The sequence below is a fragment of the Piliocolobus tephrosceles genome, chromosome 1 (assembly GCF_002776525.5).
Source record: "Piliocolobus tephrosceles isolate RC106 chromosome 1, ASM277652v3, whole genome shotgun sequence".
Lineage (NCBI taxonomy): Eukaryota > Metazoa > Chordata > Mammalia > Primates > Cercopithecidae > Piliocolobus > Piliocolobus tephrosceles.
Genome location: NC_045434.1, coordinates 171,107,398 through 171,129,543, shown reverse-complemented (window position 1 = coordinate 171,129,543; position 22,146 = coordinate 171,107,398). Strand labels below are relative to the sequence as shown.

The window sequence follows — 22,146 nt, the reverse complement described above, 5'->3', positions numbered from 1 at the left end:
CAAATACTGCATGTTCTCATTTATATGTGAGAGCCAAATGTTGAAAACACATGGACACATAGAGGGGAACAACATACACTGGGGCCTATAAGAAGGTGGAGGGTGGGAGAAGGGAGAGAATCAGGACAAAATAACTAATGGGTACTAGGCTTAATACCTGGGTGATGAAATAATCTGTACAATAAACCCCCATGACACAGGTTTACCTGTGTAACAAACCTGCACATGTACCCCTGAACCTGAAAGTTAAAAAAAATATATATTTAAATCAAAAAGAAATCTTATTTATGTTTGTACATTACTTATTTTTATTTTAAAAATTGTAATAAAATACACATAACAAAATTTACTGTTTTAACCATTTTGAAGTGTACAATTCAGTGGCATTAAGTGCATTCACATTGTGCAACCATCATCACCATTCATCTTCAGAGTTTGTTTGTTTGTTTGTTTGTTTGAGACGGAGTCTCACTCTGTCATCCAGGCTGGAGTGCAGTGCTGCGATCTCAGCTCACTGCAAGCTCCGCCTCCCGGATTCATGCCAGTCTCATGCCTCAGCCTCCCTAGTAGCTGGGATTACAGGCGCCCGTCATCACGCCCGGCTAATTTTTTGTATTGTTAGTAGAGATGGAGTTTGTTTCACCGTATTAGCTAGGATGCTTTCAATCTCCTGACTTCGTGATCCGCCTGCCTCTACCTCCCAAAGTGCTGGGATTACAGGCATGAGCCACCATGCCGGCCCAGAATTTTATTTTTTTAAGACAGAGTCTTGCTCTATCGCCCAGGCAGTGGTGCAATCTCGGCTCGCTGCAACCTCCTCCTCCCAGGTTCAAACAAGTCTCCTGTCCCCGCCTCCTAAGCAGCTGGGATTACAGGTGTGCACCCCCCTGCCCAGCTAATTTTTGTATTTTTAGCAGAGGTGGGGTTTCGCCATGTTGGCCAGGCTGATCTTGAACTCCTGACCTCAAGTGGTCCGCCTGTCTCGGCCTCCCAAAGTGCTGGGATTACAGGCATGATCCACTGTGCTCAGGCCGTGATGTCTTTTCTTTTACATGTGGATGATTTGATTGCTAATATTTTACTTACTTTTTTACATGTCTGTAAATGAATGAAATCAGCCTCAAATTTTCTTTCTTTCTTTTTTTTTTTTTTTCTTTTTTTCCCAGAGACAGAGACTCACTGTTGCCAACCAGGTTACAGTGGAATGGTGCGATTATAGCTCACTATAACCTCGAACCACACCTGGCTAATTTTTGTATTTTTAGTGGAGACGGGCTTTCACCACATTGGCCAAGCTGGTCTCAAACACTTGGCCTCAAATAACCCTCCCACCTTGGCCTCCCCAAAGCACTGGAATTATAGACATGAGTTACTGCAGCTGGCCAAATCTTCTTTCCTATATCGTACTGTCAGACCTTCGTATCAAGGTTATGCTAGGCTCATAAAATGATTGGGGAGGGTTTCTTCTTTTTCTATACTCTGAATAGTTTGTAAAAGAGTAACTATTTGTTTTTTGAATGTCTGTTAGGCTCAAATGGTCTTGCATTTAAACTGCCCTTGCAGGAAAATATTTAACTATTAAATCTATTACTTCACAGTGTTGTGTGACAAGGATAATTATTTGTATGAAATACAATATAAATGGTGCCCCCTAGAGTTGCTATTGTTGTCTTAGATTTTCATTCATTTTTTAAAACTTGTACAAACCATTATCATCATTTTTGTATTTTTCTCAGTAACACTTCAGTAACACACAAACCCAAACTCTTAGTGTGTTATGACAACAAAGGTTTATTTCTCACATTACATATCATCTGTGGGTCAGCATTGGCTCTACTTGGCATGTTCTTTTCATTCTGGCATCCAAGCTGAAGGGATAGTCTCTATCCTAGCACATCCTTTCCTTGTGACGGAAGAGAGATGTGGAAGCACAGTGTTGGCCCTTAAAGCTTCTATCTAGTCACTTCTGCTCATATTTTATTGGCCAAAGCAAATTTCTTAGTCAAGCTTGATGTCCGTGATACAAAAAAAGTATAATTAGCTCACTGAGAATGGCAAATAATTAGCAGCAGTAATGCTCTCTACTACATACAGGTACCATACAGTCAATGTTTACTTAGATTTACCAACAAATTGATCACTTTCATTGTCTTTCATGCCTTCAACATCAAACTGTTATTCTGGGATGACTTTTCTTTTTGTGTAAATTACATCCTTCAGAATTTATTTTAGTGGGTATCTTTTGTTTCCAAACTCACTTGGTTTTGGTCATCTGAAAATGACCTTTTTTATTCTCCTTCTTTCAATGGATTCTAGGTTGACACTCCTTTTCTTTTAGTAAAGGGAAAATATGCCTTCTGGCCTTCATAGTTGCCACTGAAATATTACTAGCAGTCTAATTATAGTTCATTTTTGTTCAGTTTTTCTAATGTGTATCTTAGGTTTAGATTGCTTTATTTATGTTTAATGTTGGTTGTGATTTGTTTGGCTCTTTGTGGATTTTTGCCTTTTTCAATTGTGTGGAATTGGTATTATTTATTCTCCACATGGTTGGCATAATTCACTAGTCATCTAGAGTGTCCTTTATGGAAAAGCTTTTAGCCATGAATGTAAATTCTTTGGTAAACATAGGGCTATTCATGTTACTGTCTCTCCTTGAATGAGTTTTAGTAATCTGTGCCTTTCGAGGGATTTTCCACTTCATCTAAGTTGTCTAATTATTGGCATAAAGTTGTTCATAATATTCCCTTATTACTTATTTAATGTATCTGGTACCTGTAGTGATATTCTCTTGCTCACTTCTGATATTTATTTGTGTTTTCTCCCTTTTTCCCCCCTAATTGTTCTGGCTAGAGTTTTATCAATTTTATTAATATTTTCAAAGAGCTATATACTTGTTTTATTGATTTTCTTTGTTGTTTTCTATTTTATTGATTTCTGCTCTAGTTGCATTATTTCTGAACTCAGACTTTTGATAGGTGAGCCCCATCCAATTCAAAGGAATCAGTGATCAGACTCACCCAAAGTAAATTATTGTATCTCAGTAAGGAGAAATGGAGAAGAGAACACAAATATTTAAAGGAAATAAATTTTCCTCTAGGAAACTAGAGAAATGGGAAGAACTCTACTGAAGTTTTGCTATGTTCAACAGACGTGTACAGTGATATTAAGAAGAGATAAGGCCAGGGATGGTGGCTCATGTCTATAACCCTCGTACTTTGGGAGGCCAAAACAGCAGGATCACTTAAGCCCAAGAGTTAAAGACTAGCCTTGGCAACACAGACAGACTCCATCTCTACACCTCCAAAAAAATTAGCTGAGTGTGGAGGCACATGCCTATGGTTCTAGCCACTTGGGAGGCTGAGGTGAGAAGATCAGCTTAAGCCTAGGAGGTTGAGGCTGCCATGAACCCATGATTGCACCACTGCATTCCAGCCTGGACGAGACAGTGAAACCCCATCTTAAAAAAAAAAATCAAGTACTTGTAATTAGCCTTTGAAGTACTCCAAACTTTAGAGGTTAAGCACTAGTCAGTGTGGTAGAACGAGAACCAAGAGGTGTCCCAAAAGCCTAGTGAAGAAGGTGTTTAAGAGGTGGAAGTTATGAACTGTGTCAAATGGGTGTATGTGTGTGTATCTTTATTTTTTCTGAACCACTTGAAAGTAGAATGCATATTCTTTTCCTTCACTCCTTAATACTTCAGTGTACATACTAAGAATGAAGACACTCTCTCATATTATTATAGCTTAGTTTTCAAATTAGGGAAATTTAATATTGATTCAAATACTCTCATACATATATAATTTTTTTTTCTTTTGAAACGGAGTATCGCTCTGTTGCCCAGGCTGGGGTGCAGTGACGCAATCTAGGCTCACTGCAACCTCGGCCTCCCGGGTTCAAGCGATTCTCCTGCCTCAGCCTCTGAAGTAGCTGTGATTACAGGCATGTGCCACCATGCCCAGCTAATTTTTGTATTTTTAGTAGAGACAGGGTTTCACCATGTTGGCCAGTCTGGTCTCAAACTCCAGACCTCAAGTGATCTGCCTGCTTCAGCCTCCCAAAGTGCAAGTGTGGGATTACAGGTGTGAGCCACCGCGCCCAGCCCAAATACTCTCTTATATTTTTGTAGCTTAGTTTTCAACTTGGGGAAATTTAATATTGATTCAATGTTTTCATAAAATCTAAAATCCATATTCCATTTTTGTCTGTTATTCCAATCATGTCCTTTATAGAATTGTTTCCCTTTAGTACAGGATCCAGCCCAGAATCACATCTGCATTTAGTTGTCATGTCTCTTCAGTCTTCCTTATTTAGGGACAATTCCTCAGCCTTTCTTTGTCTTTCATGATATTGGCATTTTTGAACAATCCACAACAGTTATTTTATACATAATAGGTGGCTCCTCAATTTGTGATCAGATTTAGTTTATCACATCTGAAGGCATACAGTGTTTATCTGTGGATTTTTGCCTTTTTCAATTGTCTATAGAATTGGTATAAATTATTCATCAAATGGTTGGTATAATTCACTAGTGAAGTCATCTAGAGTTTGCACTGTGGAACAGTTTTTAGCTATGAATTCAATTTCTTTGGTAGACATAGGGCTATTCATGTTACTATCTCTTCTTGAATGAGTTTTGGTAATTTGTGCCTTTCAAGGGATTTTCCACATCATCTAAGTTGTCTAATTTATTGATATAAAGTTGTTCATAATATGTCCTTATTATTTATTTAATGTACCTGGTAGCTATAGTGATATTCTCTGGTTCACTCCTGCTACTATTTTTTTGTTTGTTTGTTTGTTTATTTTTGTTTTTAGGCAGAGTCACTCTGTGGCCCAGGCTAGAGTGGCATGGTGCAATCTTGGCTCACTGCAACCTCCACCTCCCAGATTCTCATGCCTCAGGCTCCCAAGTAGCTGGGATTACAGGTGTGCACCATCATGCCTGGCTAGTTTTTGTATTTTTAGTAGAGATGGGGCTTCACCATGTTGGCCAGGCTGGTCTCAAACTCCTGGCCTCAGGTGATCCACCTGCCTCAGCCTCCCAAAGTACTAGGATTACAGGTGAGAGCCACCGTGCCAGCCTCACTCCTGAGTATTATTAATTAGAGATTATAGATTGATCACACAATCAAGATGTTTGTTTTTTGTTTTTGCCACACTGTATTATTCCTATTTTTTACCCTTGCGATAAATAAACGACCTGTGTGAAGACACTTTGAAACCACACAGATATCCTTCTCTTTGTCAAACTTTACTCTCTAGCTTTAAAAATTATTTGTGCTTGAGTAAATCTTAACTAAACTGTAGCAAAATGGTGATTTTCCAACTCTGCCATTCCCATCCACAGTTGTCATTTAGCATTCTGTGAATGTAAGGAAGCAGCTGTCCCTTCTCTGTTGTTTTATTACCACTGTGGATTTGTGGATTTCTATTTCATTCAGTAGATTATAATCCATCACTACCATTATTTAGATGCCCATATTTTCCCAAATCTAGTTAGTAGGTACGACTTTGAGATTGTTCTTCTGTCTTTTTTGATACATTCCCACCATTTTCTGAATTTTTTCATAACTGCTGACATATAGCATCATTTTTAACAGTTGAAAGAATATGCATTGTATTAATATCTATGTATCATAATACATTTAACTATTTCCTTACTTTTGGAATTTTTTAAAAATTAATTAATTAATTAATTAATTTGAGACAAGGCCTTGCTTTGTCACCCAGGCTGGAATGTAGTGGCATGATCATGGCTCACTGCAGGCATGACTTTCTGGGCTCAAGAGATCCTTGCGCCTCAACCCCCAGAGTAGCTGGCTCTACAGGCACGCACCATCATGCCCGGCTAATTTTCGTATTTTTGTAGAGATGAGGTTTTATTATGTTGCCCAGGCTGGTCTCTAACTCCTGGGCTCAAGGGATCCACCCATCTTGGCCTCCCAAAGTGCTAGGATTATAGGCGTGAGCCACTGCACCCAGCCATATGCTTGGGATTTGAAATTGCGGGTTTTAAAAAACAGTGTTGTGTGAATATTCTGGTAGCTGAATGTTTATACAAAACCTAAATTATTTACTTGGCATAATAAATTTCTAGAAGTGGGTTTATTAAGTTTCACTAGAAAAAATTCTACCTGTGTACATGTAGCAGTATATAAGAATGCCCATTTGTCATTCCCTTATTTTGGGTAGAATTTTAGTCAGTCTAGGGCCTTAGTCTTTGGTTCCCAGATCAGCAATATCAACATTACCTAGGTGAGCCTATTAGAAGTGCAGACTCTTATACCCCAACCCAGACCTACCGAGTCAGAATCTGCATTTTAACAAGCTCCCAGGGTAATCTGTCAGCACATCAAAGTCTGAGAAGGAATATTCTAAAGTAATTTATACAGGAGTCACAGAATGAATTGGTCTTAAATCTAGACAAGGTAAGGTCAGGAAGCCCATACTGGCATTTGTTAATAAAAGGTGAAAGTGACAAAGAATTAAAGTTGTCTTTGTAAAAAGTGCTGGTTGGGTGCAGCGGTTCATGCCTGTAATCCCAGCACTTTGGGAGGCTACGGTGGGAGAATCACTTGAGCCCGGGAGTTTGAGACCAGCCTGGGCAACAAAGTGAGACCCCACCTGTACAAAAAATTTTAAAAATTAACCAGACATGGTGGGCATGCACATGTTGTTCCAGCTACTCAGGAGGCTGAGGCAGGAGGATCACTTGGGCCCAGGAACTTGAGGCTGCAGTGAGCTGTGATCATGCCACTGCACCCCAGCCTGGGTGACAGAATGAGACCCTGTCTCAAAAAAAAAAAAAAAAGAGGTTTATTCTAATAAAATGAATATAAGTATCCCAAATAAGCTTTTTTGGGAGACAGGCAAATGCAGATCAGCACAGAGCACTGACACATTTTCTCCCACAACATAAGACATGACACTATTATCTCTCCAGCTTCATCTTCACTCACTCCATCCCAAACGCTCTATGCTTTAGCCTATTGTTTATCTAGTTATCTAAGAAAAATCTGAATTAGAATCACTTGCAGAATGTGTTACAATGCATACTCCTAACCCCATTTCTAGAGAATCTGTTTCAGAAGGGTCTGATATTACAATCAAGAATTAAAATTTTAGCATGCACATCAGGTAATTCTAATGCCCTAAAGTTTGAGAACTACTACACCACTACACTTCCCAGAACATATCTGGAATGTATTGTTTAAACAATGCTTTATTTGCTATAAAAAAGTATTCCCAAGCCAGGCATGGTGGCGCACACCTGTAGTCCAGCTACTCAGGAGTCTGTGACAGGAAGATCGCTTGAGCCCAGGAGTTCGAGGCTGCAGTGAGCTACGATCATGCCACTGCACTCTGGACTGGGTGACAGAGCAAGTCTCTGTCTCTAAAAAAATAAAAATAAAAATAATATTCCTATTTCTATAAAGACCTTCAACCAGAATTCACTTTTTTGTTATTATTGCTGTTAGTTCATTAAACAAGTCTAGGGATTCTAATTATTCATTCAACTTTTTCTTTTCTCTCTTTATATTTTGGTGAAAGAAATTCATACTGTGGAAAGAAACATTTTCCATTAAAAATTATAATGTCAAAATGTGTTACTCTTATATAAAATATATGAAAGAAGTTATATAAAAAATATTCTGATTTTAAAATACAAATAACTTTTTTTAATGTAGGAGGAGCAAAGAAAAAAGGAAGCAGCACATATAAAAGGTATTTTTTCTCAATAATTTATTAGAAGAAATCTTAATGAACTTAGGCAATTCACATCTTGAAGAATCAAGACGTTATCCTAAATGTCATCTAAGTATCTTAATGGTATGAAAATGTTAGGGAAACATTAATTTATTATTATGTAAAAGGGCATAAATTTTTTAGAAAAAATGAAACTTGCAATCATATCTTAAACTAAAATGTGAGGTTTTAATTTTTATCTCTTATTTGTACCCAAAGTTACCATAGTCAATGTCTAACAGTAATGCTTGAGGATAAAAAGATATTGCATATCACATCTTAGTACCTCAAAACATTACCTCCTACATAAGTTTAGAGATGCTGAATATAAAAGATAACAAGATATTTTGCAGAGCTTTAAAAATGTAGAAAATATAAAAGTTAATATGTTTAGACCAAGCGTGGTGGCTCATGCCTGTAATCCCGGCACTTTGGGAGGCCGAGGTGGGCAGATCACTTAAGGCCAGGAGTTCAAGACCAGCCTGGCCAATATGGTGAAACTCTGTCTCTACCAAAAATACAAAAATTAGCTGGGTGTGGTGGTGCAGGCCTGTAATCCCAGCTACTTGGGAGGCTGGGTCAGGAGAATCGCTTGAACCTGGGAGGCGGAGGTTGCAATGAGTCAAGACTATGCCAATGCACTCAAGCCTGGGTGACAGAGCAAGACTCTGTCTCAAAGAAAAAAAAAAGATATGTTTGCAAGAATGGCCTTATACAGAGTTTTTTAAAAAGAAAAGTTAATATGTGAAGTATTATTAAAGGTATTATAGAATATTTTATAGATATTGTATTTTCTAAAACAGCATATCTTAATGGCAAATGTACAGCGTAAATATTATAATGGGAAAAGCATGAGACAAAGAATGAGAATCTAGGCTAAAATCTATTTTGTATCTGATCTGTAATGGGTCATTTATCTAAGTCTGTTTATTATTTTCATGAAGTGGTGCTAACAGTAACTACCTTGAAGAATTATTAAGAGTATAAATAAGATATAGAAGTATATCGAAATGCTTTGTAAATTGAAAGTCTCTACAGGAAGGTTTGTTACTATTATTGGTATAAAGCCAATTCACACACCCTTCCCAATGCAGACCAAGTATTTTCTAATACATGCCTAAGGAAGCATGTACTTTTCTTTTTTGATGTTGAGTTGTCCTTATTTTAAAATGAAACAAATTAGTTATAAAATCCTTTGCTCCAAGTAGAAACTATGTATCTTACAAATGTTTTTTGCTTGGTTTTGAGTTTTAAAGATTACTGTAGTAGTTATTTCTACTATCATAAATAATTATTTCTTTCTCAGAAAGTTGAATTTGTAACACAATATTTACACCGATTGACTAAGCAAGAAATGATAGTTTATTAATTATACCAGTATTGTTAAAATTTATTTCTAAAACAAGGCAATCAGTCTTTTCTGATTTTAAGGAATATTTTGAAACATTTCTAGCCTAATTAGTCTTTTTCTGTTTAAGCAGGTTGATTTCATTTAGAATAGTCTTTTCTATTCTTGATTATCATGAAAATATTGCTAATTCCTAATTACATATAACACTGTGGGGATGATGATAGCAACTCAGAATTTCTTTATAGCATTATCCTGCCCATTCTGACATTGTCCTTATAATTAAGAGTTGGCTCATGAATATATAATATTCATAGTAAATCTATGTTTTTACAGCAATTAAAGATCATTCTAAAGATGAATCCCGCCTTGCAACAAAAAGTGTCATTTGTGATCCCTCAGAGACCAGCTCTGCAACAAATCGCAGCAATGTTACATTAAGCTTATCAACATTGCCATCTGATTCTTATTACAGCCGAAGTGTAGAAGCAGCTGATGACTGGTTTTCTGATGATTCTCTAGTGAAAAGCAATTCTCCAATGCCTTCTCTCGGGGAACCTCTAATGGAAAAAGTATTTGCATACCTGTCAACCATTTCATTAGAAGAGGGTGCTGAAAATGTACTGAATGACACTTTATGATCATCAAAAAGATGACCACATTAAGGGACAATGTTCATGAAGAAATACAGAGGTTGAAATACAAAACTTTCCACATAATACTGAATGACTTTTTCTTTTGAAACCTTGTATACACTGAAATCGGGTAAAGTTGAAACTGAATTATCAGCTTCTGAGTCTCTTAACATGTCCATACTAATATTACTATTTTTCTTCTTTACAATAGAATGGCTCTACTTCCCTTACTGGTTCTTATTTCTAGAAACAAAATTAGGAAGAACTAGAGTCATGTCATGAATATTAAGCTTAACTTAATGTTAAGCTTAACTCTCATCCAAAGACGTATTAAGTAAAATGAGTGTATGTCAACAGGAGAAAAACATTTAAAATTTTTCAGCACAAAAATAATATATATTTTTTTCTTTGAGACGGAGTCTCGCTCTATTGCCCAGGCTAGAGTGCAGTGGCGTGATCTCAGTTTACTGCAACCTCTACTTCCAGGGTTCAAGCAATTCTCCTGCTTCAGCCTCCTGAGTAGCTGGGATTACAGGCACCTACCACCACACCCAGCTAATTGTTGTATTTTTAGTAGAGATGAGGTTTCACCATGTTGGCCAGGCTAGTCTAGAACTCCTGACCTCAAGTGATTCACCCGCCTCGGCCTCCCAAAGTGCTGGGATTACAGGCATGAGCCACCACACCTGGCCAGAAAAAGTATATATTTTTGAATAAAATATCCACAGCACTTCCTTATACTTTTGATGTTTTCAGTTTTATTTTGATGTGGGTAGGGCTGGGTGGAATATCTCTATTAGTTTTTCTGAATTTAAAACACATAAATTACTTATAATTCAAATATTACCATGTTATGCTTTTAGTAAGCAGTATAATTTTCCTCCTGCAAGATAGCTTGAAATGCTGAATCCAGAAAATAGACCAGGCACAGTGGCTCATGCCTGTAGTCCCAGCAGTTTAGGAGGCTGAGGTGGGCAGATTGCTTGAGCCCAGGACTTTGAGACCAGCCTGGACAACATAGTGAGACCCTGTCTCTACAGAAAATGCAAAAATTAGCCTGGTGTGGTTGCACATGCCTGTAGTCCCAGCTACTTGGGAGGCTAAGGTGGGAGGACCATTTGACCCCTGAAGGTTGAGGCTGCAATGAGTGGAGAATATGCCACTGCACTCCAGCAGCCTGGGCAACAAAGTGAGACCCTGCCTCAAAAAAAAAAAAAAATAATAATTCAGAAAATAATTTTATTTTTCCTTTCCTATCTCTATTTCTCAGAATGTTCCTCACCCTTACCCTACTATGATAAAAATGCTTACAGGCACCTGACTCATGCTAGATGATTTAGAGTTTCTCTCCAGTCTATAAGACCCTTGGTCAAATTTCTATTTACAGTTCTGAGGGATGTCTGATACTTACTATGTAATCTTTTCTTTTCTTTTTCTTCCTAAACATTCTCCGTGTAATTAGTATTTTTCTTCCCCTTGGGAAAAAATGACTCATTAACAAGCATATTAGCTTTTGTGCTTAAATTACCCATACTAAGACCTATTCACACCTTCCTGAGAGATAAATCATACCTCCTACAATAAATGCAAAGAACTCTCCCTCAAATAAGTTTATAGCATTACCCAGGCCTGTCATTCCTATCCCAAGGGCAATTGTAAAAGGAGTTAGAACTGCTCTCTTCTTTTGAAGCACCTGGTCATTTTCACACAGAGTGCTATGGGTTCCAGCACATCTACAGCTATCCTCACCTAAATCTAAGTAAGTTCAAGCTCTATAAGAGGCAGTAAAAACAAAAATTTTAACTGTCCTCTGTCTCTTGGTGTCCTGAAACTTCTGTTTTACTTCCAATCCCAGAGAAAGGAGTTATTTCTAATTTTGGTGATGTCCTAAAACTTCCCTAGGAATTTGGGGTTAGAGGTAAGAGATTCTGGCTTTCATCTGACTCTTCTGTGGAATAGAGGAAATACAAACTGGAGAGCTATGGGTTGCCATGCCTACCGTGTGGCTTAGGAAGGGAAAAAAAACAAAAACACCAAATATGCAGTGAGGGGGCAATGAAACATTTGCAAAGTGAAAACTGGAGACGAGAGATTAGAAGAGTGTGATTTCTGACTATCTAACAATGCTCTCTTCCCTTGTCCCAGCCCTTCATGAAGTATGGCTATAATGCCTACTCTTGGCTTGGTAGGGTATTCTTGTATCCTAATTATAAAATCTCCTTTTTGCTTAAGCTAGCAAGATTCGATTTGTATTACTGGCCACAGTCCCTAAGGCCTCGCTTCAACTGTTGTTCTTTGCTTTGTTAAGGTATCCTTGTAATTTTATAAGAAATCCCCCTTTTGGCATAAACTAGAAAGACCTTTGTTTCTATTACTACAATCAAAGCATCCTACCTGACCAAATTATTGTTTATATTACAAATTATAAATAGATTTATGCATATAAAGTAATTGTTATTCCATAATAATATAATCAATTGAATTTCTTTCTTTTTTCTTTTCCTTTTTTTTTTTCTTTTTTTTTTTGAGACAGAGTCTCACTCTGTCACCCAGGCTGGAGTACAAAATGGCGCGATCTCGGCTCATTGCAACCTCCACCTCCTGGGTTCAAGCGATTCTCCTGCCTCCGCCTCCTGAGTAGCTGGGACTACAGACATGTGCCAACACATCCAGCTAATTTTTGTATTTTTAATAGAGACGGGGTTTCACCATGTTGGCCAGGCTGGTCTTGAACTGCTGACCTCAAGTGATCCACCCACCTCGGCCTCCCAAAGTGCTGGGATTACAGGCGTGAGTCACCGCACCTGGCCATAAATGGAATGTATTTCTTAAAAACTTAACACATTTACTCATTTATTAAAATCTTACTCCACATCATGGGTATATACACTGTTCTATTTGAAAAGTCCTGTGAACAATACTTACGAAATTATGCCAGTCTAGAGTAATCTCATTTTCAAGAACTATAAAAGATCTGAGATTTCCCTCTTTATGCAAGCTGACAAGGTATCATGCAACAGTTTCGTGTCTTTTGGGTTAGAAACAAGGGGCAGCCTATTGTTCATAGCAATAACAGTAGTCAGAGTATCATCATTGTTGACATCCTTTTGCATTATTTCCTGGGCCTGCAGTTCCTGCAGGCTGGTATGAAAGAGGGTCAAGATAATGCCTGCACCAACAGTGGGCTGCATTACAGGAAGGAGTTTAGGGAACCAAATATTTTCAAATGGATGGTAATGCATACCTGCCCTTTGTACCAGAGGGAGCCACTGTCTCTCTCTTCCAGGGTTGTTCACTATATGAACATCCTTGAAAAGATAATTTGGAACATAGGCAGTCTGTTTCTGCCAACAGACATGCAGGCATGTAAGAGACCCACAATTGACACTGACATGGGGTATTAATTACAGATCTTTTGATTACATATACCTGAAAACCAACTCAAATTGGCTTGAGGAGAAAAGTTTTGTTTCGTAAACAGAATCCAAATAATGTTTGAACAATTAAATGTAGGAAGTACAAGGTTGTAACTGGGTCTCAGGAACAGGTGTAACAGGTTCAAATTCCATCAGGACTTTCCCTATTTCTACCAGTCAGGGTTCAGTGAGGGAAGAACTACTTTTAGGATTGGGGTAAGAGATTTATTATTGGAATTATTATATCTTACACAATTGTAAGAGGAGCCAAAGAAGTGAAATTTAAGGAGAGAAATTGGAGAATCAGAGAAGTCACCAGCAAGATAACATGAAACTCTGACCAAGAGATCTTTTGAAAATAAATAAATAAATAAAAATAAAAAGTAAAACTTTTTAAAAAAGTGAATAACTAGAGAAACCACTTTGTCCAACTGCCACAGTAAGACTGTAGAGGAAAGGCTTGTGGGAATGTCTACAGGAAGCTGTGCCTCAGCAGCAACTGCCTTTGGGTGTACAACGTAGTTCTGTGTTTCCTAGCCTGGAAATATGGGATAACATTTAAAAATGTATTTTATTTTTATTTATTTATCTTATTTCTGTTTTTTGAGATGGAGTCTTGCTGTCGCCCAGGCTGGAGTGCAGTGGCACGGTCTTGGCTCACTGCAACCTCCACCTCCTGGGTTTAAGCAATTCTTTGCCTCAGCCTCCCACATAGCTGGGATTACAGGCACCAGCTACCATGCCCGGATAATATTTTTTGTATTTTAAGTAGAGACGGGGTTTCACCATCTTGGCCAGGCTGTTCTCAAACTCCTGACCTCGTGATCCACCTGCCTCAGCCTCCCAAAGTGCTGGGATTACAGGTGTGAGCCACTGCGTCCAGCCTATTTTATTTTTATTTTATTTTATTGAGACAGAGTCACACTATTCTACTTGGGTTACAATTTAATTCCTGGACTCAAGCAACCTGCCTCAGCCTCCCAAATAGCTGGGACTACAGGAGCATGTCACTGCACCCAGCTTGCAACTGCCTTTGACTCTGTGCTGCCAAGCATCTGGTGGCAGACCCAGGGCCACTGTTTGCCCACAGGGTCAGCAGTTGGGAGGGAGAACTGGACACTGAAAAGAACTGGACATAGGGCAGAGGAGTGAGGACAAACTGGAATCCACTGGCCTCTCTATAGTGTGTTTCCACATCTAAGCAGACTACCTTCACAGAATAATGGCCTCTGCTTAGATTCTGCTTTCCAAATATTGCACAAATTCCTCTTTAGGCCGTCTTCAGCCAAGAACTATACATAGAAAAAGATTCTGAGAAACATAATTCTAGCTTAACTAAGTTAATACAGTACAAACCGCAGTCTACCCATTATCAATTTAGCATTCACTTACACACTTTTTTTTTTTTTTTTTTTTGAGATGGAGTCTTACTCTGTTGCCCAGGCTACAGTACAGTGGCACGATCTTGGCTCACTGCAACCTCCACATCCCAGGTTCAAGTGTTTCTCCTGCCTCAGACTCCCAAGTAGCTGAGACTACAGGCACAGGCCACCACACCTGGCTAATTGTTGTATTTTTAGTAGAGATAGGGTTTCACCATGTTGGCCAGGCTGGTCTTGAACTCCTGACCTCAGGTGATCCACCAGCCTTGGCCTCCCAAAGTGCTGGGATTACAAGTGTGAGCCACTGTGCCCAACCTTATTTACACTTTAACCATACTTAAAACCTCCAAATAAAAACAATAACGGAGTGATGTTGACAAGCTATCTCTCAACAGCAATAGTAATTTAACAGGCATCCACAGACAAAAGTGCCTTTGTTAAGCTTTGGGATCCAGGTAGGAGTTTGTGAAATGCTGATGCAGCCCAAGACCAAGAGGGTCTTTTCTTTTTTTTCTTTGAGACAGAGTCTCGCCCTGCCACCCAGGCTGGAGTGCAGTGGCATGATCACAGCTCACTGCAGCCTCAAACTCCTGGGTTCAAGCAATCCTCCTATCTCAGCCTCTTAAGTAGCTAGGCTACGATGTGTTCCACCATGCCCAGCTAATTGTTTTATTTTTTTGTAGAGACAGGGTCTCTCTTTGTTTCTAGGCTGGTCTTGAAACTGGGCTCAAGCAAGCCTCCCAAAGTGCTGAGATTATAGGTATGAGCAACTGCACCTGGCCTAAAGAGGGCCTTTTGAGAGCACGGAAGTGCCCTTGTTGGCCCATCTGGAAATGACTCATTTTCCCTACTGACTCAGCTCTGAGTCATGTTTGGCCCTAATCCTGCTACTAGACCCATTAACCCAGGGACCTGGGAGGAGTCACACCCATTTATGCTTCAAGGTAACAGACCTGCTGACCTCAGTCTCCACCGTGTACTCACAAATGGCTCTGAAACTTGACTGTAGCCCCTCTCAGCAGTGGTCAGAAATCAGAAGTGGCATAGGGTCCCAGAAGGAGACATACCCACCTGAGTCCCCAGGGCCACTTTGCCAACCTCAGTTCCACAGCAGACTCTGAAATAGTTGTGACACTTGGCTCCAGCACCTCCCAATAATGGTCAGAGATTGGTACTGCTTATGGCACAGGAACCCAGAGAGAGATGTGCCTGTCTGAGTCTGTGGAAAAGGTTTGCTGACCTCTGTCTGGCTGTGGACACTGAAATACCCCTGTGACTTCATTCTGTTCTCTCTCAGCCGTGGACCAGGATAGTACTGCCTGCCAAGAGACCTAGTAAGTGACCCAGCAGGAAGTTTCCCAGGGACACAGAGGAAGCCATACATAGCTGTACACCTAGCATCAGGCCCACCGTCTGTAGACCCTGAAGTGGATCTTCATCCCAGCACAAGCCCTGTGGAATAAGGTCCTAGACACATTCTAATCTCCTCAGGGACCAGAAAGGATCCATATCCACTAGAGCTCCTGGTAACAGGCCTGCCATCTGCAGACCTCACTGCAGACACAGAAGCAACCATGCGACCCAGCTCCAACCCCATTTGACCATGATCCCAGAGGCAATCTTATTAATTTGAGAGCATAATAGGAGAAGGTCTTAACCTACTGAAACCAATCTATAAAGACTAGAAGTGGTGCTTTTGCCTTCAAATGCAGACACCAAAGCAAACTATATGGATAATGAAGAATCAGGCACACATAACACCACCAAAGGAAACTAATAAAGCTCCAGCAACTGAACTGAAATGAATGAAGATCTACAAATTGCCTGAAAGAGAATTCAAAATAATTAAATGAGCATAATGTGATGTAAGAAAATTCAGTTATACAACTAAATAAAATTAGGAAAACACTGCATAAACACAATGAGACTTTAATAAAGAAATAGTAACCATGAAAAAGGAACCAAACAATTCCAGGAGCTGAAGGATACAATAAAGAAAAGTGTAATAGAGAGCTTCAATAGCAGACTCAAACATGCAGAATAAGCAGTTAGAAAACTCAAAGACAGGACATTCAATATTAACCAATTAGAGGAACAACAACAACAAAAGGAATGAAGAAAGCATCGGGAACCTCAGGGACACCCTCAAATGTATGAATGCACAGATTTTGAGAATCCAAGAAGGAGAAAGAGACCTGTCTGAAACTCCCCAAATCTTGGGAAGGAGATGAACATCTGGATTCATGAAGCTCAAAGAACCCCAAGAAAGATAAACTCAAAGAATAATACACTGAGGAATAGTACAGTCAAATTGTCAAGAATTACAGAGAATTTTGAAACTAGCAAAAGAGAATAAACTTATACAAGGGAAACTCCATAAGGCTAACAGACTTCTCAGCATAGACTTGCAAGCCAGGAGCGAGGGAATTGATACATTCAAGGTGCTGAAAGAAACAACTTCTGGCCATGAATACTATAACCAGCAAAGCTATCCTTCAGAAATAAAGGAAACATAAAACTTTCCTAGACAAAGAAAAGCTGAGGGAATTTATTACCACTAGACCAGCCTTAAAAGAATTGCTAAATGGAGTTATTTGAGTTAAAACAAAGGATGCTTGTTAACAAAATGAAAACATATGGGCTGGGCACTCATACCTGTAATCCCAGCTCTTTGGGAGGCCAAGGTGGGTGAACCACCTGAAGTCAGGAATTTGAGACCAGCCTGGCCAACATGGTGAAACGCTGTCCCTACTAAAAATACAAAAATTAGCTAGGTGTGGAGGTGCGCCTATAATCCCAGCTACTTGGGAGGCTGAGGCAGGAAAATCATTTGAACCTGGGAGGCAGAAGTTGCAGTGAACCAAGATCACACCACTGTACTCCAGCCTGGGCAACAGAGCAAAACTCCATCAAAAAAAAAAAAACAAAAAAAAAAAAAAAAGGAAAAGAAAAAAAAAAGAAAGAAAGAAAGAAAAGAAAACATATGAAAGAAAAAAACTCAATAGTAAATATATAGTCAAGTTCAGAATACTCTAGTACTATAACAGTGGTATGTGAATCATTTTTAGCTATACCATAAAAGTTAAAAGACAGAAGTATTTAAAAAACTATAGCTAAAATAATTTGTTACCAAATACACAATTTTAAAAGATGTAGTCTGGGTATGGTGGCTCACATCTGTAATCCTAGCACTTTTGGAGGCCAAGGTAGGAGGATTGCTTGAGGCCAGCATTTGAGACTAGCCTGGGCAACACAGTGAGACCCAGTATCTACAAAAAAAAAAAAAAAAAAAAATTCAAAAACAACAACAACAACAAAAAAAAAATGATGTAAATTGTGACACTGTTCTGCAGTGGCAGGCCTATGCAAACCTACCCCAAATTCCAAAGAAGCTGAGAGGCTGAAGAAAGAGACTGGCATATCCAGTTTCTCAGAAAGAAACATTTAATAGAGTCTTACAAGCAGAAGCCATGTCCCAGCAGCCACAGATGAGATGGTGGATCTCCACACCATTACTCTCCAGACCCAGGGCTTATATACCACAGGGAAGGAATGTGTAGGACAATTGAAGTAAACCCCTCAGGGAAAGGCAAGAATGCTATGTGAATCTGCATAAGGGCAAAATTTATGATCAAGGTTGTTTTGACTTAAGGTCAGGATTTACAGTAGTTAAGGTAGAGCTCTTAGAGGCATTCCTCTGATTAACAAGGGTTAATCAGAAGACAGCATGGCAGATTAGCATCCAGGATGAAGTTGCTTTAACCTCCACAAATATCATAAACAAAATTTGAGAGGAAGGAGTAAAAGTGTACAGTTTTAAAGATGTGATCAAAGTTAAGTTGTTTTTAGCTCAAAATAACTTGTTATAATTATAAGATATATGTAAGCCTCACAGTACTCACAAAGAAACACCTATACAAATACACAAAAGATAAAGAGAAAGGAATCAAAGCATATCACTCTTGAAAATCATCAAGTGACAAAGGAAAACAGCAAAAGAAAAAGAAGAGAGCAAAAGATCGATGAAGTAATCAGAAATACTGGGCACGGTAGCTCACAATTGTAATCCCGTCACTTTGGGAGGTAAAGGTGGGTGAATTGCTTAAGCTCAGGAGTTTGAGACCCGCCTGGGCAACATGGCAAACCTTATCTCTACAAAATATTTAAAAATTAGCCAGGCATAGTGGCACACATCTGGAGTCCCAGATATTCAGGGGCTGAGGCAGGAGGATCACTTGAGCCCAGGAAGTCAAGGCTCCAGTGAGCCAAGGTCATGCCACTGCACTCCAGCCTGGGCAATAGAGCAAGAACCTGTCTCAAAAAAGAAAGAAAAGTAAACCAAAGTAACCAGAAAACAACTAATAAAACAGCAGTAGCAGGTCCTTTTCTATCAATAATTACCTTGAATATAAATGGATTAAATTCTACAGAGTGGCTGAATGAATTTAAAAGAAACACAAGATTCAACTATATGCTACATACAAGAAAATCACTTTGGCTTTAAGGACACCCATAGACTGAAAGTGAAAAGGTGGAAAAAAATTTTCTATGAAAATGGAAACTGAAGAGAAAAGGGGTAGCTATACTAAAATCTGACAAAATAGACTTTAAGTCAAAAAACTGTAAAAAGAGACAAAGAAGGATATTATATAATGATAAAAAGGGTTCAATTCAGTGAGAGTATATAACAATTATAAATATCTATGCATCCAGTACTGGAGCACCCAAGTATATAAAGCAAACGTTAATAGAATTAAAGGAAGAGATAGATTTCAGTACTGTAACAGCACATGACTTCAGTACCCCACTCTCAGTCATGAACAGACCATCCAGACAGAAAATCAACAAAGTTAAACTGCATGCTAGACCAAATAGATCTAACTGACAGTTACAGACCATTTCACCCAACTGCTGCAAAATACACATTCTTTTCATCAGCACATGGAACATTTTCCAGAAAGATCATATGTTTGGCCACAAAACAAGTCTTAATGTCTTTTTTTTTTTTTTTTTTAAATCGAAGGTCCCTTACTGGCCCTGCTTCCATGACTAGCAATGACCAGGGGAAAAGTGAGAGAAACCAGCCGGCACAGGGAGGGGTCATCTCCACAACATTCTATTTATGCATAGAACTAAACAGACAAGCACAGAGTCACTATTGCGGTTAGAAGTTGGCAGCATAGGAAGGGGGAGGAACAGGTAGGGAGTGGGGATGTTGTTAAAAAAAAATACAGGTCACTCCACAACTGGAGTTCCTGGGGAAAACTTGGTCTGCTTCAACCAAAGAGGAATCAGAAGATCAAAAGCAGTTTGGGAAGGCCAGAACCGTCAGGGATGGAAGGAGGAGGGAAATCCAGGGGGTGTGGGATCTGTTTGGAAACTGGGGTGAAGGGATTGCCCTCCCTCTGCTGGGATCCCCCTAGCCCCTCCAGTCTGGCAGGAAGCGGGCAGCCTGCAACCCCCGAGGGGAAGTGTGGGGCTGCCAGATGCTCCAGGTAGGGGGCCAGAAGGGGCTCACAAAGGCTTGCCCTCCAGGGAGATGACGGCACTGCCCCCCAGCTTCTCTGCCAGGGGGCAGCGGTCCTTGACCTCCTCGTAGCAGTTCGCTTGTAATTCATGCTTGATCCCTGTCAGCTTCTTCTTGATGACGTCCTTGGAGCTAGCATAGATTATTTTGCTCTTAAGGGGCACAGACTCAGGGGCCCAGAAGATAAACACCAGGTCCTCCTCCTTGCTCTCCTTGGTCTTGTAGGTTGCATCATAGAGGGCGTAGTGGCAGTCCTTATCTGGCAGCATCCTGACAAAGGTGGTGTAGGGGTTGTCGACAGTCTGGCCCACATGGCCCACCAGGATCTCCTTGCCCTTCTCCAAGATGATGTTCTTCTTGTCCTCACTCAGGCAGAAGAACACCGCCTTCTTGTGCTTCTTCACCTCCTCTGGCGTTGAAGACTTACGCACTTTCATGTCATTGAACACCTTGATGACATCATCAGAGACCAGCCACCACTGAGGCCATGTTTCCAGAAGTGAAAAGGAGAGGGCACGGAGAGCCTCAGAAGACACCGCTGCTAGGACCCAACTGAACCAAGTCTTAACATCTTTAAGAAGATTTGAGCCGGGCGCGGTGGCTCAAGCCTGTAATCCCAGCACTTTGGGAGGCCGAGACGGGCGGATCACAAGGTCAGGAGATCGAGACCATCCTGGCTAACACGGTGAAACCCCGTCTCTACTAAAAAATACAAAAAACTAGCCGGGCGATTTGGCGGGCGCCTGTAGTCCCAGCTATTCCGGAGGCTGAGGCAGGAGAATGGCATAAACCCGGGAGGCGGAGCTTGCAGTGAGCTGAGATCCGGCCACTGCACTCCAGCCTAGGCGGCAGAGCGAGACTCCGTCTCAAAAAAAAAAAAAAAAAAAAAAAAAAAAAAAAAAAAAAAAAAAAGAAGATTTGAATCAAATCAAGTATATTTTCTGGACAAAATGGCATGAAACTAGAAATCAACAAACAGGAGTAAATTTGGAAAATTCACAACTATGTGTAAATTAAACAATGTGCTCCTGAACAACCAGTGTGTCAAAGAAGAAATCAAAATGGAAATACAAAAATATCTTGAGAAGAGCTAAATAGAAACAAAATATCCCCAAAATTATGGGATTCAACAAAGGCAGTTCTAAGAGGGAAGATTATAGCAATAAATACCTACATTAAAATGGAAGAAAGATCTCAAATAAGCTAATGTTCTACCTCAAGGAACTAGAAAAAGAACAAGCTAAGCCCAAAGTTAGTAGAAGAAATGAAATAAAGATCAGACAAGAAATAAATCAATACTAGAAAAACAATAGAAAAGATTACCGGCCGGGCGCGGTGGCTCAAGCCTGTAATCCCAGCACTTTGGGAGGCCGAGACGGGCGGATCACGAGGTCAGGAGATCGAGACTATCCTGGCTAACACGGTGAAACCCCGTCTCTACTAAAAAATACAAAAAAACTAGCTGGGCGAGGTGGCGGGCGCCTGTAGTCCCAGCTACTCGGGAGGCTGAGGCAGGAGAATGGCGTAAACCCGTGAGGCGGAGCTTGCAGTGAGCTGAGATCCGGCCACTGCACTCCAGCCTGGGCGACAGAGCAAGACTCTGTCTCAAAAAAAAAAAAAAAAAAAAAAAAAAAAAAGAAAAGATTACCAAAATTAAAACTTGGAATTTTTGTATTATATTTATTAATGCATAATTATTATACATATTTGGAGGTAATTTTAGTATTTTGATACATGCATACAATGTGTAATGATCAAATTAAAATTATTGAGACATCCCTCACCTCAAACGTTTATCTTTTCTTTGTGCTGGGAACATTATACTTCTTCTCTTCTAGCTATTTTGAAATACATAATACATTGTTGTTAACTATAGTCACTCTACTAGCAAACATTTTAACTTATTCCTTCTATCTGACTGTATGTTAGTAGCCATCAACCAACTTCTCTTCATCCCCCTCTCCACGATTCCTTTCCTACCCTCTGGTAACCACCATTCCACTGTCTACCTCCGTTAGATCCACTTTTTAAGCTCTCACATATGAGTGAGAACATAAAATGTTGTCTCTCTGTGCCTGGTTTATTTCAC

At 39.7% G+C, this 22,146-nt stretch overlaps 1 protein-coding gene and 1 pseudogene across 2 annotated transcripts in view; one reads left to right on the top strand and one right to left on the bottom strand.

Annotated features, from left to right (window-relative positions):
- C1H1orf185 (chromosome 1 C1orf185 homolog) overlaps positions 1 to 9,816 on the top strand; it is a 49,285-nt gene extending 39,469 nt beyond the window's left edge. Inside the window, exons 4-5 of the mRNA XM_023187219.1 lie at positions 7,692 to 7,728; positions 9,434 to 9,816. Of these exons, the coding sequence (XP_023042987.1) occupies positions 7,692 to 7,728; positions 9,434 to 9,738 (342 nt within the window). The 3' untranslated portion in view covers positions 9,739 to 9,816. The remainder of the gene's footprint in view (positions 1 to 7,691; positions 7,729 to 9,433) is intronic.
- Positions 9,817 to 19,688: 9,872 nt separating this feature from the next.
- On the bottom strand, positions 19,689 to 20,593 carry LOC111522814 (annotated as a pseudogene). Its single transcript, XR_002725339.1, has one exon. The product of XR_002725339.1 is annotated as a cofilin-1 pseudogene (transcript).
- Between the last annotated feature and the right edge of the window lie 1,553 nt (positions 20,594 to 22,146).